Genomic DNA, 25,999 nt, shown 5'->3' with positions numbered 1-25,999 from the left:
TGTTAATACCATTGTTTGGAGTTAGTGTTTTGTCGATGTTAGAGAATAGTGTTCATGTATTCAAACTATTTCGAAAATTATTAGAAATTTGCAATCAAGTGAGTTTTTGTTATAGAACCATATCTTTGTTTTTGCTTTTTCAATTGGAAGAACATGTTACTAAATATTTTTTATACATTTGAATTTGTTTTAAAATGATTTTATGCCTTTTACTAACACTTGGCAATCTTGTTTTTATGTATAAAATTCAGAAACATTTGGATAAAAATGATGCGCATAATTGGAAAATTCAGTACCTCTAATTATTTTTGTAAAATATTTTGTTATTTGTTGCAATATTTTAATTTAATAATTGGCTAATATATTTTGGACGCTATAAGTCATATCTAAAAATAGATTGCTAAATATCATTGCATGCAATAAACAACAAAAATAGAGCTATCAATATAATGCAGAAAAAAAAAGCTATCAAATCTAAAATTTTCTTTAAAAGATTTCAAAGAAAACACATCAAATGCTACAGGTCTTTGCAAAAAGAGAAGAGGAAAAATTACGTGCAGAATTAAGGCAGTTATTAAAATGAACCAAGATTAGGCTAATTCTTAAGATTCATTTTTTTCCTTTCATAATTCTAGATGGATGGTTGTTCCAGCAACAAACTATTACAAAAACCAAAAAAACATAAGAAAATGTGCATATGTGAGTAGAGGGGGGGGGAGCACTCCATGCATTTTGCAATATTAAAGTGATAACAAAATGAAGGAAATCAAGTAACAAAAAATTGTAGCTGCTTTGTGCCATTGCAATTAACCTTTTATCTATACTCTTATTGTGTATATACTTCATGCATGACAATATATGGGCAGAAAGAGAAGTTGTCTCTTGTAAAAAAGACAAAAAAACTAACTAAATATGTCCGATTGAATAACAAAATGAAATTTTATGGCAAATAAAAGAAATGTACATTTTAGTAGAATACTTAAAAAATTAAGATATTGGTTTACATTACATTTAAACTTTTGCATATCAGTACAGGCAGGGAAGCACAAAGGGAATTCCAAAGTCTAGCTGTTTGCTCAACAGTAAAAGGGTGTGATTTTGTTGCTAAGCAGATTTGTTGGGGGATATGTATGTCGAGAGGTCACAAGTGCAAGGAGTTCAGAGCACATTCCATTAAAATACTTGTAAAAAAAAAAAAAAAAAAAAAAAAAAGGGATGCAATGTTGTGGCGATGGGACAGGCATTGGAGTTTTGTTACCAAAGTGGGACCCTATTAGATTGGAGACTTTTGGACCCTATCCAAGAGGGAGAAACTAGCGGTAGATGCACCATCCTAGATGTAGCAACAATACTCCATGCACAGGCAAATAGTGGCTTTGTAGAGGTACAGGATACTCAGGTATAAGTAATCTTCTAGATGTAAAACCACCTTTTTTGCAGCAACATCTGCAATCAATGTATTTGTTCTGTGAATGTCAAGCAGAGGTGTTTAACAAATTCTCATGTAGGGTGTTATTTGTTATAGATAACAGTGGTTGGGAAGGTTTCTTGTAATTGTTAAAGGAAAGCAGCTTAGTCTTACTAGCATTCAATGTTACAATCTATTTACGGCCCCATTCCACTTCAGCCTGAAGGTCATTTTCTAAAGATTCTGCTATTGTCTTAGATTTGTGTACATCTGTTATTCCCTCATTATGTTTGCTATGAATAATATATACATAGTTTTTTTGTTTTGTATCAGAGTATTTGGCGATAAAATTATTTTTTTATTTTAAATTTGTTTCTGGTGGAATTTGTTACTTCGACATTTTCTGTTGGACACCTATAAAAAAAATCTTAAATAACCTTGCATGAACAACAAAACATCGTCTTGCAACAGCTTTAAAGAACTATAATTCTTGTTTATTCTATTTGGAAATTGTTTTAAAAAATAAGATAAATTATCAAAGTATAGATATTTTTCATAAAGATGATTAAATTTTAAGATCCAGTTGAGATAAAACCTGTTAAAAAATGGAGGCATATAGAAAAGGCATTGCTATAAATTAGTGCATTTTGATAAAACAAAAACAAAACAAAAAACAGCACAAAGCAGCAGATGCATTTATCCAATTGGCATGCAAAAAAAAAAAAAATGCATATCACTGAATATGAATCATGCATATTAAAGATCTTCAATATCATGCTTAAGAAAAGTCTTAATTGATAAAGTTTATTAAAAAAAATAAAAAATGTTGATTCAGTGGAAAAAAGTTTAGAAATGCTTTAATACTTTAGTTAAATGTATACAAAGCACAAATGTTTTTAGATTTTGAAAATAGTGAACATAAATAATCCTTTAAAATTATTTGATTAAACAAAGCTAGAAAAATGTAATAAAATCTTAAGATTTTAGAAGTTCTAGACATTAAACTTATCGAAAATTTTCTTTAAAAAGGGTATTTGAAGTTTCAAAAGTGTTATAAAGCTCTTTGTTATTTAGAATTCTTTAAGAAAACATGAGTGATAAATTGACTGAAAAACCTTTGAGGACAAAAATATTTGTAAAAATGAATAAAATTGTTAAAAAAAAAAAAGTTCATAGATTCTACTTTAAAAATTTTCTACTTTCCATTGTCACTTTTATATATAAAAAAAAAAAAAAAAAATAGACACCAGTCACCATATTAGAGAATTTTTTTTTTTTAAAGATAAGCACCAACATATACTTTCTTAAATACTTGTATCTTGGAATGTTATGAAATCTTTCAGAATAAAAAGTTAAGAATCCAATACCTTAGAATGGTAGGTTTAAAAAAGAAACCACTAGAAGAAAATGAGTAAAGCACCTTGTCTCACAAAATAGAAACATGAGCAGAAAGACAACTATTTGAATGAAATTGGCTTCAAACAGAAAAATATATATCAGGCCTTCTAAATTGATTACTCTAAATTTCAGAGGATACCTATTTACAGAAAGAACCCTTAGAGTTAGATCATAAATATTGTCACTATTTTCCAAGTTTCCCATTTTTTTTTTGTCTTAAGCAAAATGTAATCATTTAATTCTAATTTTTATTCATTTAAGTTTGAGATTTTTCCAGATACTCAAAACTAGTTTTGCATAAACAAAACTACAACATGATAGATTTAGAAAAGTTTATATTCAAGCTTAAATTCTAAGCTAATATGTTACTAAATTTTAAATTAGTCGTAACTACTAAACCTACATGTGCAAACATAAAATGTGTACTTATAAAATTGCTGATAAAAGAAAATGTATTATTGCTCACAATCTTGACTAAACATGCCTATTTGGCAAGAGCATACAAACTTTTTGAACACATCCTCATTATGTTCCTAAATTTGAGATGAGAATTGATCATTTGGATTATTTGAACTAGTCATAGAATTGTTCACAATAAAGTACCAAGTAAAATTCAGTTTTAAGGGACACTTTCTGAAGGTTGAAGATTTAATCCTCAATGCAAGCGATATTAATACAGTTGCAAATTACTTCTAGTCATGGCTGACAGAACAAGAGCATGCTACTTCCTTGGATTAAATAATGGGTTCAAGTCAAGATTCCATGCAAATTTAAAAGTTCAACAAGATACACCTTAAGGTCGGAGGTTACATCGGCAAAATATGGTAAGATTAACACTTGATATGAGAATAGTTAGAATAATCCAAATAATACAAAAATCCTCCCATTATCTACAAGAATGTACACAAATATCTACTTTTCTCTACTCTTGATGACAAATCTCAGATTAATATTAACAAAAACAGAAGGTAGAAGTGAAAATAAAGTCACATTTATCTGGATATATTTGGAGAGGCTAACATATTGTAGTGCAAAAGTAGCATAAGTCATAGCAGCAATGGCAGTAGCAGCAAACATTAAATCACTACAAATGGACTCAAAAGTGGACAAAAAGATTTTCTAGACTTTGTTGAGGACATGAAATACTTCACCTTAGAAGCGAAGATTCTTCAAGCACACATGTACCGAACGGAGTCATAGTCATTTTCACTAGAGTTTCACACGGAACAGGCACATATGGGGTTTCCTCTAGACCCAGGAGTTGATGTTGGTGCAGGTCGAAAAATAAAAGGCAATGAAGCAGTTAATAAGTTAGTGCTTAAAATAAACGGTTTAACACCAGGGTGTTTTTTTTTTTTTTTTTTTTTTGCTATGTTCAAAACAGATAAATCAATTGTCTTTGGGCTCAGGGAGTGACAGCATCTCATTTGACATTGAAAAATATTAATTTTGTTGATTTTTGTTCATAATTATGTCCTGTTTAAGCCCTCAAGACAAAAACAATTAAAAATTTATCTTTTTTAAATAAGAAAAAAATATCACAAAAGGATTAAAAAGATCATTTAAGAAAGTTAGAAAAGACTTGAGTTTTAAGTAGTTATAAATGATGCAATATGAATTAAACCTGCTAATTTAAAAAAAAAATCATTTTACATTAACAAAATCACTTTCTCAAAACTAAATGCAGCAAAAGGAGAGAAGGTAAAATTTATAAAAATTATAATCCTGTGGCAAGCTGTTGGGCTGAAAAGATTTTTTTTAATATTACATAAATGGATAAAAATACAAAAATGAATTTTGAATGACAAGGAAAAGAAAGTTGTTTATGGCAGGACTTGTTAAAATGCAAATCAAAATTATGCCACAGGTTGTAGAATAAAAAGTTTTATTGCTATAAGCAAGACGTGTTATTTGTTATATCGAAATTAGATAGGAAAGTTCAAAATAGGGGTTAAAAGGTATTAAATTTTTTTTAAATTTACATAAAATTTGGGGCAGTTTTTTAAAATTTAAATTTGGTATAAAAAGAAATGCTTCATTGTTTTTATAATTCTGTTATAATATTAAATGTTTGTTAATGTCAAATGAGCCACAACCCAATGCATATTACATGGGATCTTTCAAAGAAGATTTAATTAGTTAAGATATCCCAACACTGACAATTCTATATAATGGAATACATTCTCTAGCAATAACTTTTTGGTCTTGTCAAAGTATATACTGCTTCCAATTGTAGTGCAGTGATTTTTAAGTTAATACAATGTCAGAGCTAAAACCAAAGCTAGTTTCATTTGTGTGGCTTAAAAGAAACCAACCGGACATTTATTACTACAAATAAGATTGACAAATAACTCGCCTGTTTGTTATTTGTTGGTAAATAGTTTCACTAAAAAGACCTTTTAATAATAAACTAAAGTCAAGATTTTCATGCTTGACATTAACTGAAACAAGAAAGTAGTTTAACTGAGGAATTTTTTTTTCAACAAGTCAAAAGAAATATAACCAAGAGGTATAAAAATAAACATGTTATTTTGTTTTCTTCTTAGTTTTTCAAAGATTCCATAAATGAATTTAATATTTGCGGAGATCATGACTAGTAAATGTGTGTAAATAGGTTGTGGATATCTTAAAAAAATAAATAAATAAAAAAAAAACGTTTGGCAATGATTAAAAATAAAATGTTAAACTTGGAAATCAGTGACTTCTATAATGAAAATGATAAAAATATGGGAGATTATACTCAATTTAACTAGAATAAATGGTAGCAGAATGTTGAAGTCATTTCCATAGTGCAAACACATTCTGCCAAGAAAATTTGAAAACTTATTATCCAGGATTCTTGAACTGCAACATGCCAAGAAAATTGTACTCAATTGCAATCTGAAACAGTATAAAAATCACTGAAACTGAGGAATATTAAATAATGATCTTAAAATGACTGGAAAACAAACCCATAAAAAAAACATGGTTGCCAGATAAAGAGTATTAGCCAACAGGTTTATGAAATCAGTTAAATGAAATTTAGTCTAACTTTTCATGCATTTATCAATTATAAAAAAAAAGGAAAATTAAAAGAATTCCAAGGATACATTCAGAGCCAGCACTAGAGTTTTTGCACTTTAATGTGTCTAGCTTTTACAAGTTAAAAAAAAAAAAAAAAAAAATCAAGCATATAACATGGCACTCAACTTGGCTTGACTTTGAATATAAGAAAAAAATCTGAAAGAAAGTAGAAACAGTAAAATAAACATCTGAAACACAAGGAATATTTAGAAAAATCACACTGATAGAAAAATATATACTGAAGGTTTAACATTGCTGTAATCAAACTTTCAATTTAAAATCATGGAAGTAAAACTTGTATGAGAGTATTCACTAATAGATCAGGAATTTAATCAGTGTCAGGTTCTACCAAAGAACCTCCTCCTCCTAAATACTTTAGGCTTCCCTGCTAAACAAGCATTATAAAAGGCAAGGATCAAGACTAAATCGAGTAATTTAGAGAAAAGAATGGTGTCCTCCCTTTATCTACAATGAAAGAGCTTCCGCATCACACTATGATCAATCCATTTATGTTGTATTAAAAATTTAATAGATTTTTAGTTAACTAGGCCGTCAGATTTCAAATGTGAATTTTTTTGTTTTAATATAAGTTTTTCTGAGGTAAACTTCATGGAAATAAAATGACAAAAAAAAATTAAAATATTGTTCTTAATTGATAGAATTTTTAACCAGAGTAAAAGAGATTTACTGTGGCAATTTTATGCAGATTATGCATTTTTATAACTTTGGACATGTGCATCAGTCCCTGGTTCTTGAAATGAAAATACTTCCATTTTTTTCTCTTCAATCAACAAAGTCTATGATAATACATTTTTGTTTTAATCTCTAACCTACCACCCAAAGTTACATTTAATAAAAGTATTTTTAAATTAGTCACAATCTTAAAAACGTTTTTAAAAATTAGTTGGGAAGTTCAAATGTTAAAACTTTACTCATAACAAAAGCAGAAAGTGTTAAAAGAATGAACAGAAAAAGCTTTTTTCTTCAAACACAAAGTAAACTTTAGTGATTTAGTTATTAAACATTATTTGCAGAGTCAAAACTTTTAAAAGTGATAAATTAGAGAAAGCTTGTCATTTTAGAGTTCAAACAAATGAGAAATCAAAATCATGCAAATTGTCATGCAACATGGTTCTAAACTGCATAAAAGATTAACAAGGCTAAAACAATAGAAACAAGATTCACCAAGTTTTTAATTTATGAAGCTAAATGATGGAGTCATTCTACAACACTAATTCAAGACTATAAAGTTCATGCATTTGTGGTTTTCCTTTTAATGATGGCCTATTAATTTTTCTTTTCAAATTAGAATAGGTTCATACATTAAACAATATACGAATCAAACTTTTCTATTTTAAATAAATAGACTGAAAATTCTAAAACATCCAAAGATTTTTCACAAAGCAAGAGTGTGCTTTTATCAACAAAGTTTATATATATTTGCCTATTTTCCGATGCCAAAAACTATTTTTTATTATTTACCTAAAACTTATTTTCCATCACTGATACAAATGATAAAATAAATATTTATATATTTTAAACTACCAGCTAAAACTAATAGCTCACTCCCACCCACAAGTGTATTTTTATGTTTGTGAACCCCCTCCAGCAAAAAAAAAAAAAAAAAAAAAAAAAAAAAAAAAAAAAAAATCCCCCTAAAGAATCAGAATTGATAATACTGAAATCATCCCATCATTATACACATATATATCACTGCACTTATATTTTTCCCCTGCAACTATTAACTATGTAAATACCAAATTCGGATAGTGATTATTTCGTTGAAGCAGTGCTCTGCTTCAGATTTATCTGTGCTTCTTGAATGACATGCACAAATAGAGTTAATTGATTAAAATTGATATGCATTAGGCAAAAACAAATATACCAAAACTTTTCATAAATTTTGGAGTAGAATTTTAATTAAAAATCAGCTTCCTCATACATGTCTAATTCTAGATTAGAGCGAACCCATTTTAATTAAGAATTACATAAAAAGCAGAAAAATAGGGGATAAACATAAAACTTACAATCGGACATACATAGAAATTATTTTAAAATTCTACTCAATTTTTCAGTAAGTTTTGGTGTAGATTTTTTTTACGTAAGTATATCAAAGTTTTCCTGTTCAAAATAAACTGCCATATTTCACTTGTGCAGGTCTTGCACAAAATTTAGAATCTAATAAGTCTCATGTATTAATAGGTTTTATGTATTAATAAGTCTCATGTATTAATAGGTTTTATGTATTAATAGGTTTTATGTATTAATAGGTCTCATCAGTACCATTGCCATAATGTTGTGTCCCCACGCTTGTTTTACAATTATTTCAATGGAGTGTGTTCCATTGAATTTGCTGTTCTGGTAATCCCGCAATGTAAATACAATTAACAATCCACTAAATCCCATCCATTCACTGTAAAGATGCTGAAGAAATGTTTCTCAAACTGCTATCAATCGGAATTCCTTCCATGCTCCCCATTATGCAAAAACTTCAATGTAAACATACATCAATGCTCAATGCTTCACTTAGAATGCCTTCTATAAATCTAGCCCCTTAATCAATAAAGTAGCCCCCCTTACATTTCAATGGTAAGGTGTTTGGTCTGAGAAATCAAAGTAACAAGTGCCAAAATCTGTTGCCATAGTTAGAGAGATTTTACGTAGAGCACCTGGTGTTACCTAGTGGTCACCTATTTAAGTGATCAGATCAGACTCAATAGCACTTCAATGATCTTACTGGGAATAAAGTGTCAATGTGATTATAGCTGTACAAGTCGTGCTTAACATGACAATGTTTCGCTTTTTTTTTTTTTAAATTACATTTGGATGAAAGATTTTGAAACTAATTAACAATATTTCATTTTATTCTAACAATTTGTAAGGACTTATTTTTGAAAGCTAATGTTATAATTTCAATAAAAATTTATCTAAAATGTTTAAGAACGCATATTTGCCCCCCCCCCATTCTCCATCTATTATATAAATCTCAAATGTGTGTTTGTATGTTCCCTAAAAACATTCGTCAGCCACATCGTGCTGAGCCGGAAGTGGTACCTTCTGAAAGAGCGATGCCTCGGATACGTGAAAATTAGGAAAAAAAAAAGAAAAAAATTAATTTTGGTAGTCAACTGGACCATTTTCTTGCAAGAAGAATCACTTTTCGCGTCACAATTTTCACAAGTCATGCACAAGTATCAAATTGAAACTACGTTCAAACGTTTTGCAGCATCATGACGTCAAGAGTCGTCAGTCCAATGGACAAAAGCATTTGCCAGTAACTCTTTCCCTTCTGTTTCAGGTTTGGGCTTGCCTACCATTGCTAAGTTTTTTTTTTTTTTGCAGTCGCACAAGCACTTGCTGTTTGGATTGATTTATATATTTTTCTTTTGGTGAGGGGGTTCCAGCGCATCGACTGCTGAAAAATCTGGCGATTTTGTTCTTTTTTTTTGGGTGGGGTGGTGGTATTCACTATCCTTAGTATAGTAGCTGTGTCCAAATCGAACTTCATGTACACTCAGACAATGCCGGATATCCATGCCAGTCTATATAAAAAGACTTGCCACAGCATACCTCTTCAGATAAAAAAAAAAAAAAAAAAAAAAAAAAAAAAAAAAAAAAAATGATTTTGTTTGTTTGTTAAAATTGTACTTTATATATAACCATCAAAGTAAAAGAAAATAGAAAGTGCCATTCACCACTACATTTTATCAGAGCACTAAAAGCACACTAAATAGTTCACACTAGCCACAAAGAATCACAGATAAAGCACTCCACAATACAACATACAAAGTAACATAGAAAGCAGCTTAAAAAGAAAAATAAATCTTAAAAACTACTTTAAATTTTATAAAAAATTACTATGTTCTTGAATTTTTAAAACTTCAAAATTCAAAAATTAGAATTGGTTTTAAAAGCCAGATTAGTAAGGTTAAAAAAAAAAAAAAAAAAAAAGAAAAAAAATAGTCTATTTGCAATATTTTAGTAAACAGTTTCTAACCATTGTTTTAGTTTAACACTTAATTATATTAATTGCCTTCAATGTTGTAACAATCTAATCAACCATCACCAAATGCATAACCCATAAGCAAAGAGTGTAAATGCCATTTTCTTAAAATGGCAGGAAAATAAGAGCTAATAACTAGTTGATTTATTCAGTCATCACAAACAGATGACGACCCCACCATCACCACACCATTAGCAGTATCAGAATTTTTGTAGGAATTTTTGACACCCCTAACACGAAACTGCGAATACAATATAAAAATCTCGTAATTTCTCTGTTAAAAGTGGGTTATTTATTTTCTTTATGGATTATACTTCCAAAATAAACTATTACAGTTGTTTTAAAAGTAATAAAAATATTTTTATTTTTTTTTTAAAACAGTAATGAATTTTCCGAACTCAATATTTTTCAATTTTTAAACTCAATATTTTTAAATTTTTAAATTTTAAAAATCTATCAAAATTTTTCTATTGATTCTATTTTTACGATATTTTCAGGGTCAATGTGAAATTTTATGTTCTTTCCAATAAACCGAATATAATATTTTAGACAAACGTTTTTTTTTTTTTATTCACGGTTCCCCCCCCCCCCCATCCCAATTTTTAAAGTAAATACTTAATTTAGACCCGGATAAGTACATAATTATTTACTCACAAATTGAAGAGAAAAGGTCAATACATAATATATTCAAATTTAAAAAAAAACGGACATCGTGTTCTTGTAGAATTTTACCTGTAAAGTTTGAAGTTTAAAACCTTTTTTTAAACCACGTTATTTGTTTTTTCTTTTTTCTTTTTTTTTTTTTAATGAAATCTTGGTCCTTGCTCCTTTAATTGAAAAAAAAAATTAGGGCTTGAATTGCATTTTTCGAGGAGTTATAAGCTTGGAAAGATGGGGTGGAATTATTCGCTATTTTCACAAAAAATTCTGATACTGCTACCACACCATGTATACAAAAAGGACTGAATTTTTTTTTTTTTTTTATTAAAGAGGCTCCTTTAAAAAAATAAATATTGAAATTCAACAAAGCTCCCATGTAAAAGACATTATCATTTTCAGAAGAGAGAAAAAAACGGTTTCCTCTTTCTCATCCAATATATTTATAATTGTCTGGTTACTTTAAAGTAGGTCAAATAAGTTATTTATAGATTTTTTCCCCTTGATATCTAACCATAAATCTTTCAGAGTCAAAATTGCTAAGTTCACACACACACACACATATATATATATATATATATATATATATATATATATATATATATATATAAGAAAATTAAACTAAGTACACAAACTAATTTGCATAGTTTAAAAAAATAAAAAATAAAAAAAAATTGAAAAAAATAAAATAAATAAAAGTCAAGTGTTTACTGACTTATCAAAATACATAAATATATACACACACATTAAGTATAAAATTAAAAAGTTGAAACTTCAATTATGGTGTTTTTATCACCCGAGCAGTGTTGTAAACAAAAACATACTTGTTCAAATTGGGTTCTAATTTTAAACAATAAGATTCAATTTAATGACCAAACAAAACATACATTTGTTGATTACAGAAAATTCTAAGTATTTTTCACTTTAATCTGAAAAATACTTAGTAAAACAAAATTACATTTCAACCCAAATCAAATATTTCAATAGTGCTTTGGAATAGAGACTGCATTGTTTTCAGCATTAAAGTTTTTTTATAAGATTATTATTTTTAGGAAAGAAAAAATCTCCAAATTAAAATAAAAAATTTTCATGCATTTAATGGAGGAGGAAGGTGGCACTTCTCTATCCTACTACCATGATTAAAACGGACACTTTGTAGTCGATACAACTAAAAATGCTTCTGTGAGTATATAGAACACTAAGGGATGTATATATTAATAGGTATTTAAATCACACTATTAATGTCCAATTTACAATATAGATTTTGATAGCAAAGTGATATCTTGTGTATGTAAATTCATTGGTGATTTTTTTTTTTACAAGCATTATTTTAAAAATAGCAAAGGAAGTACAATATGGTCACCTTTTCCAAAATTTGGGCAACAGGTTAAAGTTACATAAAACTGAAGTATTTTCATTTTAATTTCTCATAACATTAACAGTAATCAAAAAATATTTATTATATTAAAAGTTTATTTTTCTTATGTTATTAAAGCATTTTCATGTGCTAATATAAGAAAATTATTTCTTTGAGTGATGGATTATTCTGAGAATTTTAGCATCCATCCATTTTTTGTTACTTTTTATTTTTACAATTTTATTCTTGCTCAGAAAGTTTACCAAAATAATTTTTGGCAATTTACAAACGTTTGATCATTTTTACTGAAGTAAAATTTTATTCATTAGAATCCAAGATTTTTTTTTTGTTGCTTTTTTTACATGGAGGTCATCACTTATCAAGGCCCAGAAACCACTCGGGGATAAGGGTTATTGTGTACAGTAATCAATTGGATAGTATCGTAGTAATAGTTAGTATTTGAGATTTGATAAAGTGTCATTACTTAAGGGGGCGGTTTATCAGGAATTTGTTTGTGTTGGACTTGAAGACATCCAAGTTGAAGTCAGGAGGGAAACGGGCAAGCGGCAGAGAGTTCCACAGGCGTGCAGTTCTAAGAAAGAAGCTTTGTTCATGGAATCTACGTTTTGATTTGAGCACGGATAAAGAGTGGGGAAAATTATTGACAGTGGTTTCAGCTAGTCGGGTGTTTTTCGTGAAAGATTGGCGAGAGGGGGACCATAGAATGGAGCTCAGACGAGCACTTGCCATGGAAATAACGATAAAACAGAGACAGGCTCGCAACGTCTCTTCTGTGGGAGAGAGGTATTACATTTAAATTCAGAGACTAAAAATTAATTTTATTTTAAAAAATTATCGGTTTTTGATAGGTCTGTTCACTTTTCTGTTATTCAATATTGGATGATCATCCACTTTTGGAATAATAAACATTAGAGAAATGGATAACACACAATATATAAGTTATGAAAATATATGGCAATTAAACTACACAAAATCTGCATTTCATCCTTATCGAGAATCATCAGGTTAGTATTTATTACACTGGTAAAATACAAATTAGTGTTATTAAGAAATGATTACCTACAGGGATGAAATGTGGAAGATTCATATATTTTCTTACTACTCATCTATTTGAGCACTATTGAAATAAATACTGAAAATAAATACATAAATCTTATAACATTTCATATGGAAATATTTTTTTTATTAGAAAGATCAAGCTTTGACACACATATTTAGGAAGAAGGGGCAGTCAAAAAAAAAAAAAAAATTGCCATTTCGACTTTAATATTTTTTTTAAAATCGTGTAATAGTAAATATAATTCTTTTTCTTAAGTTATCAAAAGGGATTATTTTTGGAGTGCCTTTTTTATCAAAAAAATTTATGCAAGACTTTTCTTCCATTCCTTAATATAGGCTACAAGAGTTATGATATTAACATTTCTAAATAAGAGCAGACGGATATCATACAAATGAACAAAAATAATTTTTTTGCTATACTAGGATTTACTTGAAAATGAAAATGTCTTTCATTAACCCTAAGTTCTTGTGACTCAAACATTGAAATAAGTTTTGAAATCCTAGATTCAGCTTTGCCTCATAATTCAGAGATGGCAATCAATGATTTCGTAGAGTAGGAAATTTGGCTAATACTGAAGAATGAATATTTGATGCTCTATTTCATCAAGTTTAGTGACACGTGTGGTGAAAGCAAATTTATTCTCTATGCACATTGGCCATCGATATTTGCTGTGTATTGTTGGTAATATAGGCAGGTGTCACTATTGATTTCAGAAATGATACGCATGTCAGAAAGCAAAATATGACTGAGAAACTGTAGGATAAAAAAAAAAAAAAATTAACAGCATGTCTAGGACAAGCGTTAGAAAACAGTAAAGAGACCTGTAAAAACATCCACTCATTTCCATTGCAATAATAACAAAAATTGCATGTCATTTAAAAAGATATGCATAGCACAAAGCAAGACTTAATTTCAGAGATGAGAGTCCTTTTCAGTAAATGTTCTATTCATAGGAAGTCAGAACAGCTAATGATAGTGAGGTCTCCTTTTCATTCTTAAATAGTAGCATGAGAATACCACACAAAATCTCACATTTAAAGCAAGAACTATGTAGCTAAATAATCACCTTTGTGATTGCACTATGGTTCCCCCCCCCCCAAAAAAACAACAAGTTGTTGGAATAACTTATGGTGTGTGTGTGTACGCGATACTATCAACATGGAAAACGTCCGTTGCTAGTTGTCTCATTGTGTCGGCTGCCAGTGATTATCTCCTTTCATGCAAAGTAGCTTAACTTAGGACTACTTCGGCAATCTCCTTAAGCAAACTTCTGACTGCTAAATATATCCAGTTTCAACCAGAAACCCTAAATATCTGGTGTTTGTCACACTTAGCCAATTAACAAAAATGACCATTTCTGCTCATCCCCTTACTTCCAACTGACTATCCAGAAACCAAACAATCTGTCAGGTGCCACCAGTCTAGAAAGGTTCAATAGATTTTAGTCCACACCTCTCCACTTCTCACTCAAGCGGGGAAAAAGAGTCCACAGTACCACACTTCGCCTGGGCCTTTCTTCCAAAGAGATAATTGTGACGCAGGACCCATTATTCTCCACAAGAGGTAACTGGTTCAGACAGTTTTAAATGCATAAATCAACAAACTATAAAAAGATATTGGAAAAGTGAAAAAAAAATTTAACTGTTCCTCGTAAGGTTTGATCTCTAAAAAGTGGATGTGGTTCCAAAATCGGATGATCATACTACACTTAAAGAATTGACCACCCCTCAAGAAAAAAAAAATTCAAAATGTTTTTTTTTTCATCCAGGTGAAAGAATGTTAAACAGTATAAACAATGATTTCAATAAATACCACTGTACTTATATTCCCTGCTGAATACATCTTTTAACCCACCCCAGGTATTAAAAAAAAAACAAAAAAAACTATCAAGCCAGAGTACAATATACACAGTTCATTATTTATTCTTTGACAATACCATGGAATCCTGCTAGCAAACCATGAAACTGACAAAAGCTGAAGAATAACTGAAATGCAATGTTAACATGAAATGACAATATTTGGTTCAATAAAATGGGAAAATTTGAATTATTTTTATAATAAAAACAATAAAGTTTTGTAAAAGAAACGAAATATCAAAACATGATTCTGCCAATTCTTAAAAAATAAAAAAAAAATAATAAAAAAAAAAACAACAAAACAGTCAATTAACCAATTTTAATGAAATTTTCAGTATTTATTAAATAATGATCGCGGAATATAATGAACAAATTATTTTTATTCAAATCTAAGTGGAAATGTATTATTTTGTTTAAACAAAAAAAATACCTTTATTAAAGTTATAGTTTTCAGTAGTAAATAAAAACTACAAGACTTTATTTTTACTTTTTTTATATAAATAAAGCATCGTAATTTGTAACAATAAAAAAGAATTGTTTTTACAGGAACATTACGAAAAAAGCCCCTAAAGCCATATTAATGAATTCAATATAACTAAGAAAAATTAATTTCTCAAACTACCGATATTACTATCGAATTAAGCATTATTTAATATTTTCACACAGAAAAAATTATAATAGCAAAAATATTTCTACTTTTTTTTTTAAATTACAGATTTTGCATAATTTTTAGATGCAAGATTTTAATAATTTCCTTGCTCGCAAGAATGTGAAACTTTCGGTGTAACATAATTTTTATATAATCTCGAACAATAATTAAAAAAAAAAAAATAATTTAAAAACAGGAACATAAAAAATAATTAAATTAAAAAATGATAGAAATTGATAAAAACATTCAGAATAGGAATGTATGGATGCACGTCTTGGGGGGGGGAAGAAAAGAAATCTGACACCCCTACCTCCTTTTACTATCATGACTTCATTTTGAAACAGAGTTTCAATTGGCTGACATTTTGGGCCTCCTTATAATCATGTTCACAAAATTTTAGTTTGTTGCGTTTTTGATGAACGGTAAATTACTTGCTTTTTGAGGGCTAATTAAGTTATTTTTGCACAAACTTTTTTTATTTTTTATTTTTTTTTTTTAATTTTTAATTTAATTCAATATCTTAGGACTTTACTAATTATCTTTGAAATAGGCCCAGAAAACTAATATTTATCTTTTAAAGGATTTTTACAATGAATTTATTTAAATTCAAAATTTAGCTGAATTGGTTAGCTTGCTGTGAAAACATTTTTCATAAGTTTTTTTTCATGTGCACAAATATTTTTCCTTTAGAAAATTAACTTTAGTTTCTAATTTTTCAAATACAATCAAAAAGTAGTTGGAAATCAATAAAAAAAATATGAGAAATCGGTTTTCAAAACCCATTTTTGCCTGTACCTACTTGAAACATTTGCATACACATGAAACGAAATAAAAAACTGAGACTATTCTTAAACTACAATTATAATGAATTTAACATATCATTTAAATAAAAATAAAAACGTTTATAAAAATTTTACATATTTAATGAAAATATTTTTTAAAATTTGTTTTAATATCTGTCCTGTTATTTATTTTGCATTTTATTCAATCATTTTGCTCAGTACAAGTTTACATAAGATGAAGTGCAAAAAGATATTTTACTAATTCTAGTTATCTTTATTAGATTATAAAAATCATTGCAAAAAAAAAAAAAAAAAAAATTAGGTGTAGCTAGTTAGGGTTTTAAATCTGATAATTTCAAAACAAAAATTTTTTATACTTAGGTATAATGTTGAGGAAAAGAAAGGGTTAACTCCTCCTTTACTTCCATTTACAAACCATAAAATTAAAATGGACAAAGGTCAAACGAACTCAATCTAAACAGGAATTTCAAAATTTTGAATGAAAATGACTATATTTTTGAAGAATTAAAAGTTCAACTGGGATGAAGGTGGATATCAAACGTCAAAATTTTTTTCAGAGTTTGTATTAAATAGGTTTAAAAAATTTATCTTGACATTAGTTACGATGCAAAATTATCCATACATTTATACATGATAATGCTTAGGATAAATTTAGAATCATCAATAAACTATAATATAATACTAAAAATCTGATCTTGCTCAACTATAAACACAGTGAATGTATTTCGTGGGAGGAAGATCAAATGAAACCGGTGGTTGGAGAAAGACAGCAGGAATATAGTAATAGTAGTAGCAGCAGTGAATAATTTAAATAGATTAACCCTTAAATGATCAGATATCACAAACAATGGTTTTGATTGGACAACGTAAATATAATTTTATTCAGCAACATTATTTTTAAATGATCAGACAATGTGATCATTTTTGTTGTAACCAACATCCGAAGCCCATTCGTGAATTCTTTCCAATTTTTCTTAAACTGAAAGCAGAATATTCTAAGTCCCTGGATTTACTTTTAAAATAAATACCAGAATCAGTTAAGGAAACAAATATATACCATAACATGCACAGTACCAATGTTGACCCAATGAGTTATGGGTCATCACTTATATCTGAGATGGCTCAAATGCTAATAAAAAGCTTAAATGTAGTTACTGTACAAATACATCTGACTTCTACTTATTGTTTTGTATAGGTGTGCTAAATTAATAGTTGAGCTTATCTTAACATGCCAGTGCTTTAAGTACATTCGTTTTTAAATAATTAAAAAAACATTTTTTTTTATATTCTCCTAAAGTAAAGTTTATTCTATGTATACAATTGTTTGCTATTTCACTTCTGCAGTGCATGTGTATATATCTCTCAATACATTTGTGCTTTTCTTCAGTTAAATTTGCTATGTTAAGGGGGTGGGGAGTAAATATTTTGACAATTTACTGTTTTATTTGTTCAGTGTAATAAGTAAAAATGGAACATGCCTAACATTCTCTTCAAAGATTTTTATTTTCTAGGTTATAATTATGTCTTTAAATATGTGTTTAATGTTTATATGAGGCAATCGATATGTCAGATTAACTTTTACAAAAATATAACCCTTTTGACCATTTTCATCCCAATTTAGTTGATTTTTAAATGCATAGCAAAAGAGGAGAAAGAAGAATAGTATAGGTAACAATCTCCCAAAAATGCCACCCATGGAATCAGTAAATTTAATCCTTTCTGTAATCCAACTGGATAACAATATCACAGGGCTGTTTTCCAATTGACTACAGCGTGGTCATTTTCAAATGCAACATTAACAAATTCTTGTTGAACTGTCCCCTTAAGTAATCAAATTAAGCCGAGATTGCCAACCATGATCTACAATCCAAAATGTGTCTATTACCATTTACTCAACAGAAAACTTTAATCTTTGTCTTTAAGTTGTCTTTTGGCCTTGATGAGCAGTGACTCATTAGTAGAAAAAAAAAAAAAAAATCAAAATAAACTTCAATCTAGGCCAGACTTATAGACCAACTTTCAGTCCTGAAGGTTCCAGCAGTCTCTATTACCATTCAATAAGTACACCTGGATATGATATGCAAAATTGTCAAGAATCCTGACACTTAGCACTGTCCTAATTTGGCCTGTGATGACTTTCAGTGCAGGAATAGTCTGAATTGCTTTGATATTTTTTTAGACGACACTCCCACATTAAAATATGAGCAGGTTAAGATCTGGTGAGTATGAAACCCATTCAGGATCATACCTCCTACTCAGATGATCAAACAAAGATTGTTGGCTATTCATAATTAGAATCTGATGGACAAGTCAATCATAAATTAAAATTTATATAAAATATGGTTGATTGCAGAAAGGATTGTGGATTTTAATAATGATACCATTATGGATGGCATTTTCTTTAAGAGAGGAGAAAGTGCCACACTATTTAAAAAAATGGAAAGGCAAAAAAAAAAAAAATAAATGTTATTTCATTTACAACCCAAAAAGTGGAAATAACCAATTTTTTTTATCTTAAAATTGATAATTATACATTTTGAGAATCATAAAAGCTAGATTAAAAGATGCAATGATGACAGGTTATTCTTTTGCTAATCTCCATATATTAATATTTAAGATATGAAAATTGCTAAAAGTCAATCTCAATTTCTTTGATGTGTAAAATGTTAAGATTTTGATGTTTTAACACAAGACAAAAAGAAATGTACAAACTGATTTGTATTGAAATAAAATAAAAACATGATAGTATCAATGTCTCACTTTAAATCAAAAGCATCAGAAATGAGTAAAATACAAAGATTTTCAAACAAAAAAGAGAAGTGTTGGAGAGGGTAAGGGTCGGGTTTCATTTTTTAAAATGAAGTCAAAGTAATCAGAAAGTGTACATTTTCATAACTACCAAGTAAAAGCAAATAGTTTGCTCCTATCTTCAAAATTAGGTCAAAGTATAAACTCCAAATCCACATAATGTACTTCATTACTAACCATAAACTATCTGATCACATCAGTATCCCAGAGTTGCAAAATCTCACTGGCATTCCATCAATATCCTTTCAGCAAAATGTAAAATCTTGAGACTGGTATGCTTAATGTGACCAAACAATGTAGGACTATGCAAAATGTGTGTTAAAGACATAATACAAAGTTGATTGAAAGGTAAACAAAAAGTAGATAGACATTATGAATGGACAAACATGAACATAAACTAAGCGAACATCTGTTGGGCTTGTAGGACACCGAGCAATGTTGGTGTGTATAATCTGCAGCTAGCAGAGAAATGTTTAATAATAATCTTTAAAAAGTATCATTTGTTGGCTATACTGTTAAGAAATCAAGGAAATAAGATATCAATAGAAAAATGGGAAATGAAAAGTTGGGATTTTAAAATTTAAATGAAAGAAATTTTAAGCTTAAAAAAAAAAAAAATTTCCAAACATTTCATTTAAAAATAAGATTTGATATTTTGGAATTAACAGCAAAAGTATAATTAGACTTTGTGCAATAATTGGTATTTAAGAAACAATGAAGTTGATAGCTTTTTTTATTTGATAAAGTTATTTGAATTACTATTTTGATTAGATTATTCAGATTACTATTCTAATATTGGTTGTTTTTTGTTTTTATTTCATGTCTCTGCTCATGTAACTCCAAACTTTTTCTGGTACATCTTTTTGAATGTAGAAATTCATACAGAATTGTGAACTGTTTTATTGTTCTTTCAACCATAATTGGGTAGAAGTGTGAAGTGATTTTTATTTTATTGTGAGTTAGGATTGAATCTCCAACCTCCAGAATGTCACTTAGAACCGATGGTTACTCAACACCTATATCCATTATGCTAAGTGTCTATGTAGATAATTCTAGTATGAATTTAGGAAACTTTAAGCCTAATCTTGTTTTACATGTCTTGTGTGAACATCTATGACTATACATTTTTTAATGATCTCTAATCCATTCTACATAGATTTCCAAGCTCGAAAAGGTGCATCTGAAGAAAGTTTGGAGGTTATATAAGTTGAAATGTGAGAATAACATACAAGGCTAATAGTCCAAATAATACAAATCAATCATTGTCTAAAAAATTCAAACTTATTTGCTTGGATATATTTTACCAAAAACAAATTGTAATTGTTAGTTTTTTTTTGTTTTTTTTTATCTGTTAATTTACAAAAACATGTATTTTTAAATATACTTTAAATATTTACTTAAAAACATTTGTAAATCTTTGCAAATCAATCAAACATTGCAAGACAAAACAAGAGTAAAAATATCGATTACATTTTTGTCAGTTATAACCTGATAATCAAAGATATAGGATGCATGTAAAGAAAAACTGAAGTATTATAATTCATAACAGTTATTTCTTTTTTTTTTTTTTTTTAGAAAGTTATTGTTCTTGGGATATGAGGGAAGGAGGATAAAGACAATAAAAAAATAAAGGAAATTTCTCACCTGAAGTTTTATCTTGAAAGTAAGCAAGTAAACACCTGGCAACTGCCTGGTGACAGATTACCATTACATTTTCTTGCCGCTCAAGTTCCTGCATGGCAAATTCAACCCAAAGAGAAAACAGAACCAAGTATAAAAGACATGATTTCAGATCAGAACTATTCTATTATAAACCTAAAAGATATTAGGCATATGTGCGTGTGTCTATATTAAGTTAGGTATGTGTACAGAATTTACTCCTAACAAATCCTTATAAATTTTTTAACATAGCTGCTAGGTGTAAGAATGAGTAATGTGGGCTATATTTAGTTTTCTATAAAAATGGCACAGTCATGAAATGGATGCCTTTTGTCAAAATTCAGATACCTCAGATTTATAAAATTTTAATAGGAATTCAATATTTCTTGATGCCTCCATTCAGTCTTAAAAGATACCTCCTGTAGGGGGAGCTGCGCATGTAATTGTGAGGCAAGAGTTGCGCAATCGCCATCCACACCACCTCTCCTGAATCAGCACTGTTTGAGTCCAGTGGCAAGGAGAAGTCCAGGACAACTAGAAACAATGCAAAGATAAGCGAAGAGCACATACAGCACCTGGAAGTCCCAAATGGTCACTCATTTAGTACTAACCAGGTTCAAAATTGCTTAATTTTGGTGATTCAGCGGGAACTGGTGTGTCAACGTGATTATGCCGTACATAATAGGAATTAAACATCAGTTTATAAATATTTCCCAAATTTCAGTTTCTTTGGAGTATTCTAACAGTTTTTTTTAGAGGTATAATATGGGCACAATTTCCCCATTTGAAAATTTATATTTTAGATTTGCATATTCATTAGACATGATTCCTGAATTCCCTTAAGCTTAAGCCTGAAATTTTAGACATAGTGTCATTATTACCAAATAGCCAGATCCATGAAAACACCGAAAAAAGTAAGATTTTTATAAAATTAAATTTTACCAATATCTGTACGATTACTAAAAGGAAAGATTCAACAAAAATATTAGACATTTATTAAATGACTTAATAGGAAATAAATCCTCATTTTCATTTCAGTATAAAACGAAGTAGGAACTCTTGATTTCAAGAAAATCTATAATAGTGTAGTGAATAATGGTAAATCAACAATTCCTCTGCTATTCAACGATAAAGGTGCTGAAATTACTTGCCTAGTGGTTTGTCTTTAGCTATCTTAGATTCTGCAAATCACTTTATAATTTCCATTGCTAACCGAACTATACTTAACAACCCGATAACTCTTCTCATGTTTGGGATATATCTTGTCATTTCTAGATGCATATACCATACACTGGACAAGGCAGGTGAAGCTATAGCGTTAGCACAACATATCTAAAGCCTTTGACAAGATATCGCATGAGGGTCTTATAAAAATCATTTCATGTTATTACTGGACGAATATTCAATATAACTAGCCAAATGAAAGATTTACATTGTCGTCAATGATTATGCATCTGAACAACTTGACAATATACCCCGGGGATCAATCCTTAGGACATCGTTTCCAACTTTCATAAATAACCTCTCTGATGAAGTTGTTGAGATGGATATATTTGCTCATGACACAATGCTCTATACTTGGCAAGTGGCTAAAATGAACACGTACATATACAAAGCAATAGCTGAATCTTTAGAAAAGGACATCCAATCTATTTGAACGTGGTCATAAATGGTTGGTAACAATTAATGCCACTAAGACAAAGCTTCTTTCCTTTAACAATTATAACAATCTGTTAGAGCCAGTAATTGCCATAGCTAACAGCACCCTATCGGAGAGTCAAACATCTCAACCTAAAATTCACAGGGCACATGAATAGGAACAAATATATAGAAAATACTGCCACAGTTGCTGTAAAGAAAGTAGGCTCCCTCTAGTGTGTTAGAAAACTTTCCACACTTGCCAGTATCCTATATCTCTACAAAACTATTCGCCCATGCATACAGTATTATTAACACATTTGAGCAGGTGCACAAAAAGGTTACAAAATTTCAATTGCTGCGTAATAAAGAGTTAGAAGTTATTCATAAAGACTTAGATAAGTTTTATAATGTCAAAAGAAAATTTATTGAATTTGATTTTTATAAATTGTGTACTATGACCTTCAAATAATGCTTGAGTAGCCCCATTTGCATTTCCCAATAGGGGCACCTCAGGCAATTAGTAATAAATACTCCTCTTATCAAAGAGGAGGTAAAGCCTAAGAGGGTAAACCTAGAACTAAACAGAATCACCCCTTAGATAAAAATAAGGTCAATTTAATCATTTAATAAGATCACTGCTAACCTGTACTTGCCTTTCGGTGTAAAAGTTCTCATTAAACATTTTTGAACACTTAGATTCTTTGGAATTAAAGGTTTTATCTTGGAAAGTAGCATTTACTTTGTCAATAGAAGCTAATTAGTTGGGTTATAAAGATCAAATCTGTCACAAATTAAAGTTGGTTGAAGCAACAAGAGATACTGACTTACCATGATAACTGGTTCAAGACGGCCAACCAAATCTTGATACGACTAAAAAGAAAAATACATTGAACATAAAAACATTGTATGAAACCTGATAGTTCTATTTGAAATATCTATTATATAAAGGGCAGTTGTCCATATCCAGCTAAAACTACAAAACAGACTCCAATCCTTTGACTATAAAAGGATGCAGATTTTGTTAGGGTCTGATTTTCATTTATATAAAACTAGAGGGAAGTAGCTATTAAAAAATCTAAGAATAACTTTCATTATGCCTCGATAAATCTATAAAAAGTCATAAGCATGTCTGGAGAGAGGAATGGGCTGGGCATAGAAGAGGGAAAACAGTGTAAAGGAGGAAGACAAAGTAAAGGGATGGAAGTTTTAATAGAAAACTGTCACATTCGTCTCCTGGGTAACACCAGGGTAGCCTGCTAGTAAAATATAAAACTAGTTTAACTGCAGATTTACAAAGCGCGAGTTTCTGTAGTGAAATTCACTGCAAATTATCATTCAGCTAATTGTTAAATCAGTTGTGTTAATCGTGATTACTTTCTAATTTATATTTACTATATTTTTTTTAAATAAATTACAATGAAAAACAAGTATACTAAAATTACTGAACATTTTAAAACATGGAGATCAACATTTTTTATAAACATTTTAAAATGATTTATTTAGGGCAATGAAGATCTTTATTATGAACCCATCTCCATATTTAAATTAAATGATAACTATTGTGTCAAAACCCTCATTGTGTTCCCCTCAATATAAACCCCAAAATCAGCAAAATTCCACTCCTTCACTGTAAAATTCCAAATTACAGAAAGCTTTCTACTATAATAGCTTCTTTCCTTAGACTGCTTATCTTTGAAATTCTTTTTCTGCTCAATTGTACACATGTAATGTAAACAAACATCTTGTTGCATAACTCTCCACTTACGGTGCAAACTGCTAAATAAAAGCAATTTCAATAAAACCATTTACAATGTATGAAGATTGCAGAAATTTAGCAAAATACCTGTTGAATCATGAGTTATTTCAGGTCAACATCTTTTCACCATATTTAATGAAGAATGAAACCCGATTGCAGACAGTAAAACTATGAAAGATGTGTTGGCAAAACATGTGGCTTGGCATTTGACCACCCAGAATTTGGTTTCTCCACTGAGAAAAGTAGCTGCCTCTTAAAAGCAGAAGATGCAGAGATCGTAAACCACTTGACACTCAACAAAAGAGATAGCCACTCTAGCCAATTATGTTTAGAGATTAACAGCTAATAAATCTTGAATGTTCTAGCAGCATGAGAAAAATTTTGGTTTCTGTCAGTTTTAGAAACAAATGAGCCTCTGTGCCCTAAGCTGAAGTTGTTTGATTGAAAGAAATGCTGGTTTTAATTACTAGTCTGTTATTTGGCAGAGAAACCAAGTGTTATTTTAAACCTCTCAAAACAAAGCATCGTTTCATTCTAGAGTTGTTGATTTGTTTGGAATAAGAATCCTTTGTCACAACAGTGACAAAGACCACATGATTGATACTATGGCCAGTGTTTAAATCAAGTACGAAATTCATTTGAAAACAAATGGACAATCATGATCTTTGCAGCGAACACAGTTCATAATAGTAAAGCAGTAACATTTTAGGACCAAATAAGGAAACTTGTTAGGGCCAAATTTTTTACTAGAATTCATTCAATTGATTGAAGTAAGATGTTAACAGCAACAACAGTATAAGTCAAAAACTTATCTGTGCTTTGTCTTGAAGAAAAAAGTAAGTACAGATTTCATGACTACAATTTTTATATTTAGATTAAAAAAGGGCACTTGGATTATTATGGACGACAAACAGTTGAAAGCTAACTTACTTCTCCACCTGGATATCGGTAATGAAATTTGTCCTGATCTCTCAAAGAAAATTCATCTGGATGTTTTTCATGAATCTCTTCATATGTCATGGATTCACAAATACCCTGCAGAAAAGTTAAAGTTTCATAAAAAAAAATTTTTATTAAAAAATTTTCACTTACAAAAAGAAAAAATTCCAAATGCTAGAATTAGTTAAGTCTTTTCCTGCTTTCCAGCTGACTACAATATGGTTGTCTTCAAGTCTAACGTAAACAAGTGATGAGCCGTTCCATATAAGTTAACAAATTTACAGAATTTCTATTACTAATGATTACTTTATTGTCCAATTGTCTACTGTACACTCTTTAACCCTTATCGTTGAGCGGCCTCTTGGCTTTGATAAGTGGTGATGACTTTGTTAAAAAAAATTTCCAACATTTAATTGATAAAAGAAAGTAGACCCCCCCCCCCCCTGTTGCTTTGGCTATTATAGATTTTGAATCAAAAGCTTCACATAATCTGTTCCGATTATATGAAGCTTTTCCTGATGCATGTTTCCAAATGACGTGCATACATTCCATCTATCAAAATTTTAGTTTTTCTGGATTAGCTACTTTTAAGTATTCACAGACGGCAGACATTTTTTTGATTTATGTTAGTTATCTACTCTTACATCCTTCAAAGTTACTGGTAAATTTCCTAAGAGATACTTTCGCTTAAATCAATTCTTACTATCACCTACATACACTAAATTTCAACATAAATGCTTTCAATTTCACTTTCATTCTTCTAAGCATTATGACTATCAGAGAAATAAAATATATTAGATGTCAAATATACAGTTATTCATTGTCAGCACGACTTTCCTTTGATTATTCATACCTTATTTTATTTTTTTTTAATATTTTTCTTCACATAAAATACAGTACATTCACCGTTTCAGATTTAAA

At 29.4% G+C, this 25,999-nt stretch overlaps 1 protein-coding gene across 17 annotated transcripts in view; it reads right to left on the bottom strand.

Moving 5' to 3' along the window:
- LOC145243413 (6-phosphofructo-2-kinase/fructose-2,6-bisphosphatase-like) overlaps positions 1-25,999 on the bottom strand; it is a 262,913-nt gene that overhangs the window by 9,480 nt on the left and 227,434 nt on the right. For 10 of the 17 annotated variants that reach the window (XM_080106276.1, XM_080106275.1, XM_080106274.1 and 7 more), the window contains 3 exons: positions 25,070-25,174; positions 23,212-23,253; positions 20,728-20,815 (listed from right to left, as the gene is read on the bottom strand). In XM_080106276.1, coding sequence (XP_079962402.1) covers positions 20,728-20,815; positions 23,212-23,253; positions 25,070-25,174 — 235 coding nt within the window. Of the gene's footprint in view, positions 1-3,957; positions 4,055-20,727; positions 20,816-23,211; positions 23,254-25,069; positions 25,175-25,999 lie in introns of all 17 variants that reach the window. The other 7 variants (XR_013862869.1, XR_013862868.1, XR_013862863.1 and 4 more) reach the window with 1 other exon arrangement.

This window comes from Euprymna scolopes, chromosome 22, assembly GCF_053919585.1.
Source record: "Euprymna scolopes isolate OS-2025 chromosome 22, ASM5391958v1, whole genome shotgun sequence".
Classification (NCBI taxonomy): domain Eukaryota; kingdom Metazoa; phylum Mollusca; class Cephalopoda; order Sepiida; family Sepiolidae; genus Euprymna; species Euprymna scolopes.
Note: the sequence above shows the minus strand (reverse complement) of the source record. Positions and strands in the feature narration are given on the sequence as shown.